The 14,274-nt window shown below is 36.3% G+C and overlaps 1 protein-coding gene across 1 annotated transcript; it reads left to right on the plus strand.

Annotated features, from left to right (window-relative positions):
• The first annotated feature begins 11,104 nt into the window (after positions 1 to 11,104).
• Positions 11,105 to 13,162, plus strand: LOC122057091 (cytochrome P450 78A7-like). Its single transcript, XM_042619093.1, has 2 exons — positions 11,105 to 12,154; positions 12,223 to 13,162. The coding sequence occupies exons 1-2, from the start codon at positions 11,165 to 11,167 to the stop codon at positions 12,847 to 12,849; spliced, it is 1,617 nt and encodes a 538-aa protein (XP_042475027.1). The 5' UTR covers positions 11,105 to 11,164; the 3' UTR covers positions 12,850 to 13,162.
• The last annotated feature ends 1,112 nt before the right edge of the window (positions 13,163 to 14,274 follow it).

A 14,274-nucleotide genomic window follows, 5' to 3' on the forward strand; every position in this document is an offset into this window, starting at 1 on the left:
CGCGAATTTTAAAGAATTTTATTTTTAATTCGGATTCGGTCCGAATTTTTGATAAAATTCTTTAAAATTCGGTTCGGCCGAATAATTCGTGAATTATTCGGCCGAATTGATAACTCTTGATAACTCTGGTCCTTACATGAAACACCTGATTCTTTGCAAGATGTACAGCACTCTGATTGTCACGATGTAACATTGTACCTCCTTATTCCAAACCCAACTCACGAACCAATCCAGCCAACCAAACTCCTTCCTTGGTAGCCTCAACTGTCACCATATACTCTGCCTCTGCAGTGGACAATGCAATTGTAGACTGAAGCATCACCCTCCATGATATAGGTCTACAAGCTAATGTAAATACATACCATATAGTAGACTTCCTCTTGTCTAAATCACCAGCATAGTCAAAATCAATATAACCTGCCAATTCTATGAAACTTCCCTTACCACTGAGCATAACACCTATATCTTTAGTTTTGTTCAAATATCTAAAGATCTACTCAATTGCATTTTAATGCTTCTTCCCTAGATTACTCATGTATCTACTAACAACAGTAACTGCATGAGACAAATCCGGCCTGCTACAAACCATAGCATATATGAGACTCCCAACTGCACTAGCATAGGGGACCTGAGACATATGCTTCACCTCTTCATGTGTTATAGGACATTCCCTTTCAGATAACTTGAAGTGACTAGCTAATGGAGTGTTGACTGGTTTAGCTTTTTCCACGCTAAAACGCTCTAGCACATTTTCAATTTACCTCTTATGAGTTACCCAAGTTTACCAGTATTTCTATCTCTAAGGATTTCCATGCTAAGGATCTTCTTAGTAGCACCAAGATCCTTCATCTCAAATCAGCACTCAACAAAGACTTCAAAGAGACTATATCAAGTTTGTTCTTTGTAACAATGAGCATGTCATCAACATAAAGCATCAACAAAATAATGGAATTATCACTTGATATTTTATATAATAAACACAACTATCATACTCACTTCTTGTGTAGTCAATCTTCATCATGTGGGAATCAAAACGCTTGTACCACAACCTAGGAGATTGTATAAAATCATAAAACAACCTTTTAAGCAGACAAACATGATCTTCCTTTCCTTGCACCTTGAAACCTTCAGGTTGTTCCATATAAATCTATTCCTCCAAGTCACCATGAAGAAATGCAGTCTTCACATCAAGTTGTTCAAGCTCCAAATTATACATGACTACCAAAGCAAGTAGTACTCAGATCGAAGTGTGTTTTACCATTGGAGAGAATATTTCATTGTAGTCTATCCCCTCCTTCAATGCATAGCCCTTAGCTACATGTTCGGCCTTATATCTTTCACGCTCCTTCTCAGTTGCTGCCTCATTCTTACAAAAGACCCATTTACACCCAATGATTTTTCTTCCCTTGGGTTTTTTCACAATCTCCTAAGTCTTGTTCTTCTATAGAGACTCCATTTCCTCCATCATAGCTGCCATCCATTTATTATATTGTGTTTCACTCAAAGCATTATGGTAGGAAGATGGATCACCTGTACCTACAGTGATGGCATAGGAAACCATATTCTCAAACTTGTATCTCATAAGTGTTTTGTAAGTACGCTTCCCTTTACCCTTTGCCACAGTATAGGGAACTTCTATTGCTTCTTGTTGTCCTGGTAAGTCACTGGATGACCCATTCTCTCTTATTGTTTCTGACTCACCTGACTCCACCCGCATAGTAGAATTTTTTTTATTTTTATCAACTGTTTGTGAATTACAATTTAACTTCACCATATGAGACTCAAACACAACGTCTCTGCTAATCATAACTTTCTGTGAACTTGAATCCCTTTACGCCTTTCTTAAAATCAAGAAAGATACACTACTTAGACTTTGAGTCGAATTTAGAACGCTGCTCACTCTCAATATACGCATAGGCTAGACAATCAAATATTTTTAAAATAAAATAATCTACTGATTTTCCTGTTCATGCCTCTTCGAAAATTTTACAATCAATCGCCTTTGATGGAGACCTGTTGATGAGGAAACATGTCATATTCACTGTTTCTACCCAAAATCTCTTGCTCAACCCTGCATTCAACCTTATACTCCAAACTCTTTATAGAAGTGTTCTGTTCATCCTTTCAGCTACACCATTTTGCTATGATGTCTTTGGAATCGTGAAGTGTCGTGTAATCCCTTCAGTTTTGCACAATTCTAGAAACGGCTTATATGTGTACTCTCCTCCATTATCTGTTCTCAAGTACTTAATTTTCTTTCTTGTCTTCCTTTCTACCTCAGCCTTTCATTCTTTAAATTTAGTGAACACCTCATTTTTATGTTTCATGAAGTAGATCCAGACTTTCCTTGAGTAATCAACAAAGGTCACAAAGTATTCTGCCCCACCTTTAGATTTTTTTTATTGAAAGACCCCATACATCGTTGTGTACATAATCAAGCACCCATTTACTCTTATATTTTACAGTTTTGAAACTAACCTTGCATTGTTTCCCAAACACACAATACTTGCAGAAGTTCAATTTACAAGTTTTCACTCTCTTCAACAGTTTTCTTTTATGAAGCTCCATCAATCCTCTTTCTCCCATATGCCCTAATCGCATATGCCACAGATAAGTATCATCTGTATCAAATCCTACATCTGTAGTCACAGATGTTCCACCTGTAACTGTGCTCCCTATGAGTCTGTATAGGTTTCTTGTTAGTTGTCCCTTCATGACAATCATAATACCCTTAATAACTTTGAGAACTCCACCTTCTACTATGTACTTGAAGCCATTTGAGTTAAGTGTCCCCAAAGATATTAAGTTTTTCTTTAATTCTGGTACATGTCTCACATCTGCTAAAGTTCTTACTATCCCATCAAATATCTTGATTTTGATAATGCTTATCCCAATGGTCTTGCATACAATATCATTCCCCATTAGGATAAACCCACCATTATGTGGTTGATATGTATCAAACCAATCTTTATGTGAACACATGTGATATGGACATCCATAATCTAAAATCCAAGAATCAGAAGGTTGATTCTTACCTGATGATATAGAGAGTACATCTCTATCATCTTCATCTGAACTGTCAGTCACGCTAGCTTCCTCAGATGCCTTATCTACACCTTTCTTCTTTAAGTCCGCCTTCCTCTTCAGGTACTCTCTCTTCAGATGACCTTCTTTCTTACAATAATAACAAGAGACCTTTGTCTTTGTCCCTTTTGATTTCGATCGACTCTTCCCATATCCTTTCTAATTTGATCTCCCTCTTTTCTGCTCCCTGTCACATCCGAAAAGACCTTCTCCTTGAGATTTCGTATTACTGGCCTTCTTCCTTGTATCATTGGACATGAGGGCAACCGTGACTTCATCCATCTCAAGGGTCTCTTTCCTGTACAATAGAGTTGTTATTAGGTGATCATATGATTCTGGGAGTGACGACAGCAATAGTAACGCCTTGTCTTCATCCTCTATCTTAACCTCCAGGTTTGCAAGTTTACTTATGATCTAATTGAATATGTTAAGATGCTCTAATAGATTCATACCTTCCTCCATCTGTAGATAATACAATTGCTTCTTCACGAACAATTTATTCGTTAAGGACTTCGTTATGTAGATGCTTTCAAGTTTCACCCATAACTCCGATGCAGATTCGATATCCACAACATATTGTAGGGCATCATCAGAAAGATTTAATCGAATAGCAGTTATCGTCTTTTCCTCCATCTCTTCCCAATCTTCGTCAGTAATTTTTTCAGGTTTCTTCGACTTCCCTAACAACATTTTTCCCAAACCCTGTTGTATCAGAAGATCCTTCATCCTTTGACGTCAGAGGGTGAAATTGTTCTTCCCATTAAACCTCTTGATATCATACTTGACATTCGATCCCTTTTCGACCATCGTGATAGTAAACCCTAGAAAACCAAAACCTAGAGCTCTTATACCAATCTATAGAAACGCAACCCTAAAACGATGCAGAAGATAATGGAAAAACAATAACAAGCAATGCACACAGATTTACGAGGTTCGGCAAGATTGTCTACGTCCCCGGTGAGATGAGATGCTGCTTTACTATCAATGGAGAATAGGGTTACAACGCTCGTCCCTCACACCTTTCAGTATTATTTGCTTTACAGAGAAAGAAACCCTCGCTACAAATATATAGCGAAAAACCCTAATCCGAAAAGTACACAATTGCCCTCAAATAAAAAATTCAAGCGAGGGGTTGTACCCCCAACACCCCCTACTATGCAGGGGGACCTCCTGCCCCCTTGCAACCCCCATGGCCTGCTAACTGGTTAGCAGGACTGCCATCCTACCTATCGAGGAGCTGCATCAGTACTCCCTGGATTAAATTGTGACAGAATACAAGACATCATAAACCAACAAATCTACATTTGTATAGTGTGTCTTCCAGGCTCGAGAACCCTTCTATCTTTTAAAATATGAGAGAAATGCTTATTCAGCTCCACAAAGATCCACATCATTGTCCAAGTGTATGTGTGAGACACTTTTTTTCACCTATGACATCAAATTAGGGTTTTTTACGTGGAGGGCTTATTTTTCATCACTAGAGCATGGAAAGTAGGTAGACAACTCACAAGGTCTGATTACATAATTATTAGATATCTCTATCTCACATGAACAAAGAAGGAACTTAGGAAAAACACATAGAGTAAGCATTTCTCAATTATAACAGGAGAGACATCTCTGTCAATATTATTTGGTATCTTAATCAAGTTTAGTTTAATTTCTTTGATTAGGCTTTTACTATAAAGAGTAAATTATCATCTCAATCAAAGCTAATTGAAGGCACAGTTTGTTGCACCCAACTCTTCCAACTCTCTAATCGAAATTGATTATATTTCTACCATCCTTGTTTAATTAAACATATTAGTAAGTGATGCCTCTCAGGTTCCCTTAGGTAAGTTGGATGATATCATCCATTACGTAATGGCATAACCTATGATTAATTTACACTAATCACTATATTAATTGCTAATAATACAATTTATCCAAACGGAACCTGACTGATATGTTCTTTAAAGAGAGGTTGATGGAAACTCATCTATGTAACTACCAAATTATGGATTGAAATAGATTTGTTCTTAAAAAAATGTTCTATGAAGATCACATTATAACCTGAGCTTACCCCTTAAGCAGCACCATTAATGTAACCACTAGAAGTACCAAAATTACAAGAAATCCCTCCGTACTTAAATTTTGATTAAAGTATTATTAGACTAATGGCCTCCACTAATGAGAAAGTAATATTTGGTTATTGGGCACACATTGTTATCTTAATCTTATTATTATTAACTAATATTTAATTATTTAGAGCTAATTATGGTCTTATAAACTTATATATGTACATACATCCTCTCCTGGCCGTACTAACACATGCACAAGTACACACGCAAGCGCGTATATTGGAAACTATAGTCACCCATGACCTCATGAACCCAAACCCTTTTTGTGTTTATAAAAAGGAGTACCGTATGGGATGGGTCCATTAATATTTGGGTTAGTAAGATTCTTAACCCAAAGAAACAGTTCAAATCTTAATTAGACATCTAACCAAGGAAAGTCATCAGGAGGATTTCAAGCCTGTCACTATGAGGTTGCGTATGGGTATGTAGTAACTACTACCTTCCCCCCACCCCCAATAAGTTAATTAATATGTTTCTCATTCAAATTATGGTGCCACCGTGCATCTTAATTAGCTAGAAATTGACCTAAAAATCTCATTAGAAGATTAATTTAACAGGTTTAAGTTCTTGAGAAGCGTATAAGCCAATCCTTGTGTACGGACATGCATAGACTAATAATATGTATATACATGTATATTGAAGACTCATAGCATAATTCAAAAATAGAACTTGTATGATTTGATAAAATAAGGTAGTTATTATATAATAATGGAAGGTGTTGTTTTCAAAAATTACAAGACATGTTTCGCCCATCTATTTATATATATATTCATAATCTAAACAATGTGTTCCAACTAAGAGTTGGAAAAGTGCACAATAATGTCGAGAGTATATCGAAACACTTGCATAGAAATACTTTGGGGGTATATCATATAGACTTTTCGAACATACCTTGACTAAAACAAAGGAACAAACGAAGCATCTAATATTTTAATGATATCACAACTTTTTTTGAGAATATCTAGAACAATCGGGTCGTTATAACACCTTACTTTGACTGTTCAAAGGATTTTTCTTCATTACAGATTTCCAAATTTTGGTATAGGATCTTCTCCATTTGTATGAAGGTACTGATTCTTATTAGAGTTTTTGTGATTCCAATAACATTCTTGACAACTAATATGAATGAGAAGTTAATTATTATGGTTTCAAATAAAAGAAAGTAGAGATGTCATCAAAACGTATAAACAAGAAAAGGAAGACCAACATCTTAAGAAGTTTGACTAAAAGCAAAAAAAATAGTTTCTCTTTATCGGTCAAGATTTGAACAAGAACACCAAAACTTGCGGGAGTCAAAACTATTTCAACTGAAAAAATCTTACATGGACTCTCTTTTATCAACTGTTTTTTGAAATATATATACAGACTTTGATTCTTGGCTTTTGCATTTCTTTAAACTCTTGGAATATATATTAATTAAAAATAAATTTGAACATAGCATTTGTTCAAAAAATAATTTTTTTTTAATAGAACATTTGTTCAAACTTATCAATAAGAAAATTAAAATTACTTGATCAACCAAGTTATGTAAGAGATGATTATTGTTTTTCTTCATAGATATATAGATAATTCTTCTAACACAATCAACTTAGAATTCCATCCAAATATAATTAAAGCTTCATCCTCAATAAATGAAGTTTTGATATGTTATAAGTATTATCAAAATAAAATGCTTCACTAGATCTGAAAAATCAAATTTAAATTGAAAATTATAATAATTTTATTTTTGCCCTTAAAATGCACTTGGGTTTGAGGATAGTCATCCCCCTTCCCCCACTATGCATCCTTTGAAAATACATCACAATCATTATTCCATAGTTGATCACTTTAAATATTCTATCAAGGATGAAGAATGTAATAAGATAAGTGAAAATATCCATTTGTATTAAGATTAATAAAAAATTTCCTATATAAGAAACTAAAAATTGCATAAATATGTTTGAAGAAGATTCAACATAATTCAAAGACTCTTATACCTTTCTCTCAGGAGAGTCTTGGTCAAGTCTTTCTTAAAAGAGAGAACATTGGAATAAAACTAAAAAAGTTCAATATAAACTTGAGATAAACTCTTTTTTTTTTTAATCTAAAATTAACTTTTTCTTTTTCTCATATGGTCAAATGTTCTCCATATATTTTTTTTTATCTTCAGTTCTTCATATTTTTTCTTATTATTTTATTTTAACATGTCACAAAATTCATGCATGTGGTTCATATTTGAGGAATTATTTATTTTAATCTAAAGTCACATATAATCATGCATATGGTTCATGTTTGAGAAATTCAAGATTTAGACCTAAATTACATATAATGCTGACTTTTAAAGTTAGATTAGAACTAATGTTTTCTTTTTAACCATTTCAATAAATGCCCTGATTTTTAGGTAATTTTTGTTCTTGATTTTTAACTATTAATTTTTTATAGATTTAATATAAGAAAACTTGGCTCTTGTGCCGGTATTTGTTATATTGAAGGACACAAAACTGCCACTATATCATTTATGGCAGTTCCCCCACCCCACCCCACCCCACAATCCGCCCTACATTTTACGACAACTAATTAATATTGGTTGCATTATCTACCGCAAGTGTTTGTAGATTTAATGGCAGTAATATTACAGTCATTAAAAAGTATATATTTAACGACAGTGTTTATCATCACTACATGTACTTATTTTCTTATTAAAAGGTAGCTATTAGGATGCATTTGGTAGTTATCCAAAAAAATGGTTCTGACGTTTTTCTGTGCTATGGGAAAAAAAAAAAAAAAAAAAAAACGGAACAAAGCGTTTGTGTCAACTTCGTGTTTTCGATTTTTTGGCCCAAAAAAAAAACAAATGATGGAATGTCGAAATCTTATTCCGTCATTTCAGTTTCGTTCAAAATACAAAAAAAGTGAACAACTAAGGTAATCGTTCTTAAAACAGGTTCACCAAACACCATGCTCTCCCTCCTCATCCTTGCCTTTAGCAAGTTAAAACTTTGTAAACTTAGATTCTCCCTTACTGCAACTCATCCTCCCCCTTGGATGTCCATCCTAAACCACCAAACACCCCTTCAAGAGGAGGATAAGCCCCCAAAACTAGTAGTGAACTTCATTGATCACAAACCCAGTTCACAAAATGGGTTCTCCCTCTTCAAATCCTCTTGAATTCTTCGCCATGCAATGATGAAAACGAATTTACATGCAGGTATTTTGAAAGTAACAAAATCACATGCCTGTGGATCAATCAATAGTGGGAATGTAGCCATTGGTTACCAAAGTTAGCCATGGCGCATGTACTGTTGTTAGGCAGTATTGCAGTAAGGGGGAGTGGTAATTTCTTCATGCATAAACATAATAATAAATAGGTAGGGGAAAAAAAATGAAAAAGAGACTGATCATGCATGCAGATCTTTGGCAATTCACATGCATGTAAATCTATCATCTATGTAAAGTCTATTTGGATCCGTGACTAACTCAGAGCATGCATATCTATTAATATTGTGAAGGTGGCCATGGATTAATAGAGTCCAATTGTAACCAATAACCCTTCACTATAGTAAAGTTGGTTTCAAATCAAGTCACACCACAACCCTCCCACTTCCCTACCCACCCACCACCCCCCCCCAATTGGTCACCAGACTCGGCCATCAACAGTGGTGCGTGGTAGAAGGCGAGTAGAGCTAGCAATAGCTCTTCACCATAGTAAAAGTGGTTTTCAAACAGTAACTTTTAATTTCCTTTAAAATTATTAAAAGGGTAAGGCTGTGTTTGGTTGCAAGGGAATTGGGAAGGGAAGGGAAGTGAAGGGAAGTAAAGTGATTTTTTTTTTTTCCCTTTTGAGTCGTTTGGTTGCAACAGAAGTGAACTGAAATTAATTTACCATGGTTGTTTGGTTGGATGTAAAATTGATGTAATATAGATGTAAAATTTTAAAAAACTAATAATCCAACCAAACTCCTCAAAAGAGATGCATGGGGGGGAGTATTTTTCAATCCAGAACCCACCCAACTCCTCAAAATTTATATTGGTTATGTGAATCAGGTCATTCAAGGTCTGTATCAAATCAAACCAAATGTCATCAGATACTATGTTCTATCACTAACCAAAATAAACCATTTCATTATATATGTCAAATGAATGCAGCATAAATAAATATTTAAAATAATATAAAAGATGATCACAAAGAAAACAGTAATAGATCACAAGTGATAGTGACTGAAAGGTCCATTCCAAAAGTCTTTTGGTCAAAATAAACCCAACAGGTCAGTAATGCTCCATCTGGCTCAAACCCAAAGTCTTTTGGTCAAAACAAACCCAATTGAGTCCCGTGAAAGAGAGAGAGATCATTGAGAATCATGAGCAGGGTGAGAGTCACGAGAGTGGGAAAGAGATCGTGAGAGTAGGGTTTTTTTTCTTTCGATTTTGGTGGGAAATAAAAAGGGAAATTTTAATGGTTAAGTGAAATTTTTTTCACATGTAAAATATATTTCCCTTGCAATCAAACATCTAAATTTGTTTTTCTGAGAAAAAAATTCCACATTACAAAAACAATTTACATTCCTCTTCCAACTAAACAAAGCCTAATTAAGTGAAACTATAATTTCTTAATTTAACAATTTAATTACAATAAATTTTTTCCTTTAAAGAAATTACAGCTATATAAGTATATCCCATTTTCTATTAGGTCGGTGTAAGGGTGTCAATTGGGATGGTTCTCAGTATTCGAGACGGGTTTGTACCCATAACGATAGCAAATATGCCAATCTCACTATCATCCCATTTAATTAATGGGATCAAATTTAAATTCTAATCTCGTTTACTAATGGGATGGGATGGTATCGATTTCTCAACGATTCCAAACGTTATGGAAAAGGGAAAAAAACTTCAATGGTTCTTAATGAAATGACTCCATTATTAGTTTTTTTTATTTTGATATCGCAAGATTTAAGGTGTCTTACTTTAGAAAAGCAAATTAAATACAAATCCATGACCAATTTCATTAAATTCTTCAAACTATCTGAGATCACATGTAAGCTTCTAAAAAATAACAGTAATAATTAATGATAACCAAATAAACAAGCACTGACTAGTTTTAGTGCTATCATCAAATAAATTTATAATATAAAACTAAAGGTCTATCAAGTACTGAAACCTCTATAAGAGAAAATACCACTTATATACATCAAACTATAGATTAAAACTTAAATAAGAGAACAAAAATATATCTTTCGAAATTATATTGAGAGTAACTGATATTTCGATACTGATCCAATTGAGAGTCCCATCCCATTTATTATTCAATACCAAAATCAGATTCCAATACTTTGATCCTAAAATTTAACTAAACGAATCAGGAACGGATCCTGGTTCTAGTCCTCTATTATAAAGTAGCTCAAACCTACTATTTGTACCAGATGCTAATATTATTTCCTGATTTTTTTTTTAACATATATCTATTTCTCAAATATTTAATCCACAGTAAAATTCTAAACCCTTAAACCATTCTGTAGAAAACTTAGATTTTCTCAAATCTTAATCAACAGTCAAGCAAAATCTTGAAATTCTGTGGCCTTTGCATCGTGGCCTCTCTCTCTCTCTCTCTCTCTCTCTCTCTCTCTCTCTCTCTCTCTGCGTTACTAGAAAACCCATTACCAGCAGCGTCTTAACGCGCCATGCACCCTGACCAGTCCAGTCTCCAGTCCACTTTTCCGTTCCAGACTTTTCAGCTACCCAGAAAAAGAAACGTAAATCCAGAACTCGTCAGATTACTTATTGGTCGCACAAATTAACGTTTAACCTCCTCTGCTCTGCTCTGCTTCTCCACGTGATTAAGTGACGCAACCCCTTAATTAAATCCACTCTAATTTTTTTTTCCTTCTCTCTCCTCCTCTACTCCCCTATTTAAACCCCTTCTCCCCTCGCTTCACAATCATCACTTCTCACTTTCTTTTCTTTCCATCTCTCTCTTTCTTTCATAAACCATGGAGTTGGGTTTGTTCTCTAAGGATTCAAGCTGGTGGGTCTTTACCCTCCCTGCAGTTTTAGGGATCACTAACCCCACAGATCCATGGGTTCTGTTTTCTATCCTCGTAGCTTTCGTTTCCCTTGCTGTCCTCACATGGGCTTTGACCCCTGGTGGCCGAGCTTGGAGGCACGGCCGTAATCAGAGGGGCCAAGTTTCTATTCCTGGTCCTAAAGGTCTCCCCGTGTTTGGTAGCTTATTCGACTTGAGCAGTGGCTTAGCCCATCGAACCCTGGCCTCCATGGCCTCGAACCTTGGTGCTACCAAGGTCATGGCTTTTAGTCTTGGCGCAACCCCCGTGGTAGTCTCTTCCGACCCACAAATAGCCAAAGAGATCCTTACCTCCTCCCATTTCGCTGACCGTCCAATCAAACAATCAGCTAGAATGCTCATGTTTACCCGAGCCATTGGATTCGCTCCAAACGGTACTTACTGGAGACTCCTCAGGAGGATTGCTTCCTCTTACCTCTTCGCACCCAAGCGTATCGCAGCCCATGAAGCTGGTCGTCAGCTAGACTGTACCGCCATGATGGTTGGTATCATGTCCGAACAATCCCAACGTGGGGCTGTGGTGCTTAGAAAACACCTTCAAGCAGCTTCACTTAATAACATCATGGGTAGTGTTTTTGGTAAGAGATACGAAGTGGGTCAGGAAAGCCAAGAGTTGAATGAGCTTCGTGAGATGGTGAAGGAAGGTTTTGAGCTTCTTGGTGCCTTCAACTGGTCTGATTATCTTCCATGGTTGAGCTTCTTCTATGACCCCTTCCACATCAAACAACGCTGCGCTGCTCTTGTTCCTCGTGTGAGGAAATTCGTTCGTGGGATTATCGAAGAACACAGACTCCGAGGATCTGACAAGCCTTCTGACAATGCAGATTTCGTTGATGTCCTCCTTTCTCTTGATGGTGACGAAAAGCTCGAAGAAGACGACATGATCGCCGTTTTATGGGTTTGTATTTTATATTATATTTAAATATAAATCTCCACATCACATTTATCGCTTTCTTTCTAATACAGGAGATGATATTCCGAGGTACTGACACTACGGCATTACTGACAGAATGGGCGATGGCCGAGCTAGTGTTAAACGAGGAAGTCCAAATGAAGCTTCGAGCAGAGCTGGACATGGTTGTCGGCCAGAAGGGTGTAACTGATGGGGACGTGGCCAACCTTCCATATCTCCAATCAGTGATCAAGGAAACTCTTAGAATCCACCCACCTGGACCACTTCTATCCTGGGCCAGGCTATCCACTGAAGACGTTCAACTGAGCAATGACATGATCATTCCTGCACACACCACAGCAATGGTCAATATGTGGGCAATAACCCACGACCCAAAGGTTTGGGAGAACCCATTGGCCTTCAAACCAGAGAGGTTCATAGAACAGAATGTGGACATAAAGGGCAGTGACCTCAGGCTGGCTCCATTTGGAGCGGGTCGTCGGGTCTGTCCGGGGAAGAACCTTGGGATGGTGACCGTAAGCCTCTGGGTGGCCAAGTTAATCCAGAATTTCAAGTGGGTTGCAGACCCGAAAAATCCTGTTGACCTCAGTGAGTTGTTAAAGCTCTCCTGTGAAATGAAGAACAGTCTCTCTGTCGTGGCCATTCCCAGGAATGAATTCCTTTGCCCTTCAACCATTTAGGGCTTCAGAAAACGTTCCTTCTTCGCTCTTAAAAATGTGTTTCATCTCTCAAATAAGGATCGCCTGTTAGGTCCATTGGTAGTTGTGGGAGTTGCGTCCATGTAATGTACTGTGTGATCTTTATCGCTTTGTTGTTCTTCTTCTAGGTATCTCTCTTATTTAATCCTGTCATGGATTCTTGTTCCCCTCATGGAAGTCGTGGTTTGTGGGTATGAAGCATTAAAGGTATTGGCTGGGGTCAAGAGTTTATTGATGTAAGGATGTAATAGTCTATATGGTTTGTTAATAAATGGTATTAAACTAGGATTGTGTATATATGTCTTAATTGCTGCTGTTGATGGAAAATTCTATGTTCACATGAACAAATGCGAATATAGTATAGAATATAGATTACTAAAATGCTTAGTCTCAGTAAATTTTTAACAAATTTTTCCCGGTAATTTAGGAAATGGTTTTCTTCAATGGTCACTAACACGGAGATGGCTGATGTGGCTGTTTGACTAATCTGTATCAAGTTTCATGGTCAATCACCTACTTTGTATTGAAATTTCTCCTTCTATTTTCAATATTCAACTTTCTTTGAAACTATTGACACGTGATTATATAGGTCCATTTAAACAAGTACAACCTGCCCACATAGGCTTCATTAATGGTTGAATTACCATGCACCAAAAGATCAGCTCCATTCTTTTTTTTTTTTAATCCAATCCAAAAGACCAATACCCATGAAGAGAGACCGTACAGAGAATTCTAGCAACTAACTAAAATCACGGGAAATGAACGTTTCCTGGTCGCATGGCTTTTGTGCCAGTGGGGATCAATAAGAAAGTGCATATGGGCATAAATAGGGATGATTTTTTGAGTTTCACAGTGATTAGGACATCCTTTTATACAGCATTTTGTGCCTGAATGCACCAAAAATAAATAAAAATACATGGTCAAAACTACGCCTCCGAGCAGCAGTCTGATGGTACTGATGGCTATAGTGAGGGACTCCTCATATGGGTGAAGGAATTCATGATCCAAAAATTATCTTCATGATTGGTTTACATAGATTTTACCGATAGGCAATGAGTTTATTTTTTATTTTTTATTTTTATTTTCTTTTTTCATGTGGATAGTTGATATGGCAATTTTTCCTATAATGCATATATCTCCCAACCCATCCACTCCCCAAAGGAAACAGGATAACTTTATCCTAGGTCTTCATTTTCAATAATTGGAAACTTCTGTTGGATTGATAGGTGACAGTCTAATTCGTGGTCTTTCAATTATTCTTGGTCCATTTTAATTGTATGATCTATCATGTATTTAATTTTTCAATGATATAATTCGAGAAATTGACCTCTTCAACAAAATTTCAAACATTATATATTTGTCCATGTGATTGTATGGGGTCAACCTTCAAACTTGACACTTAAAAAA

The sequence above is a fragment of the Macadamia integrifolia genome, chromosome 2, assembly GCF_013358625.1.
Source record: "Macadamia integrifolia cultivar HAES 741 chromosome 2, SCU_Mint_v3, whole genome shotgun sequence".
NCBI classification, from domain to species: Eukaryota; Viridiplantae; Streptophyta; class Magnoliopsida; order Proteales; family Proteaceae; genus Macadamia; species Macadamia integrifolia.

Bases quoted from the DNA above. Each gene is read 5' to 3' on its own strand.
- LOC122057091 (XM_042619093.1), top strand. From the start codon at position 11,165: ATGGAGTTGGGTTTGTTCTCTAAGGATTCAAGCTGGTGGGTCTTTACC. The intron at 12,155-12,222 runs GTTTGTATTTTA...TTTCTAATACAG, and splicing joins ACATGATCGCCGTTTTATGG to GAGATGATATTCCGAGGTAC.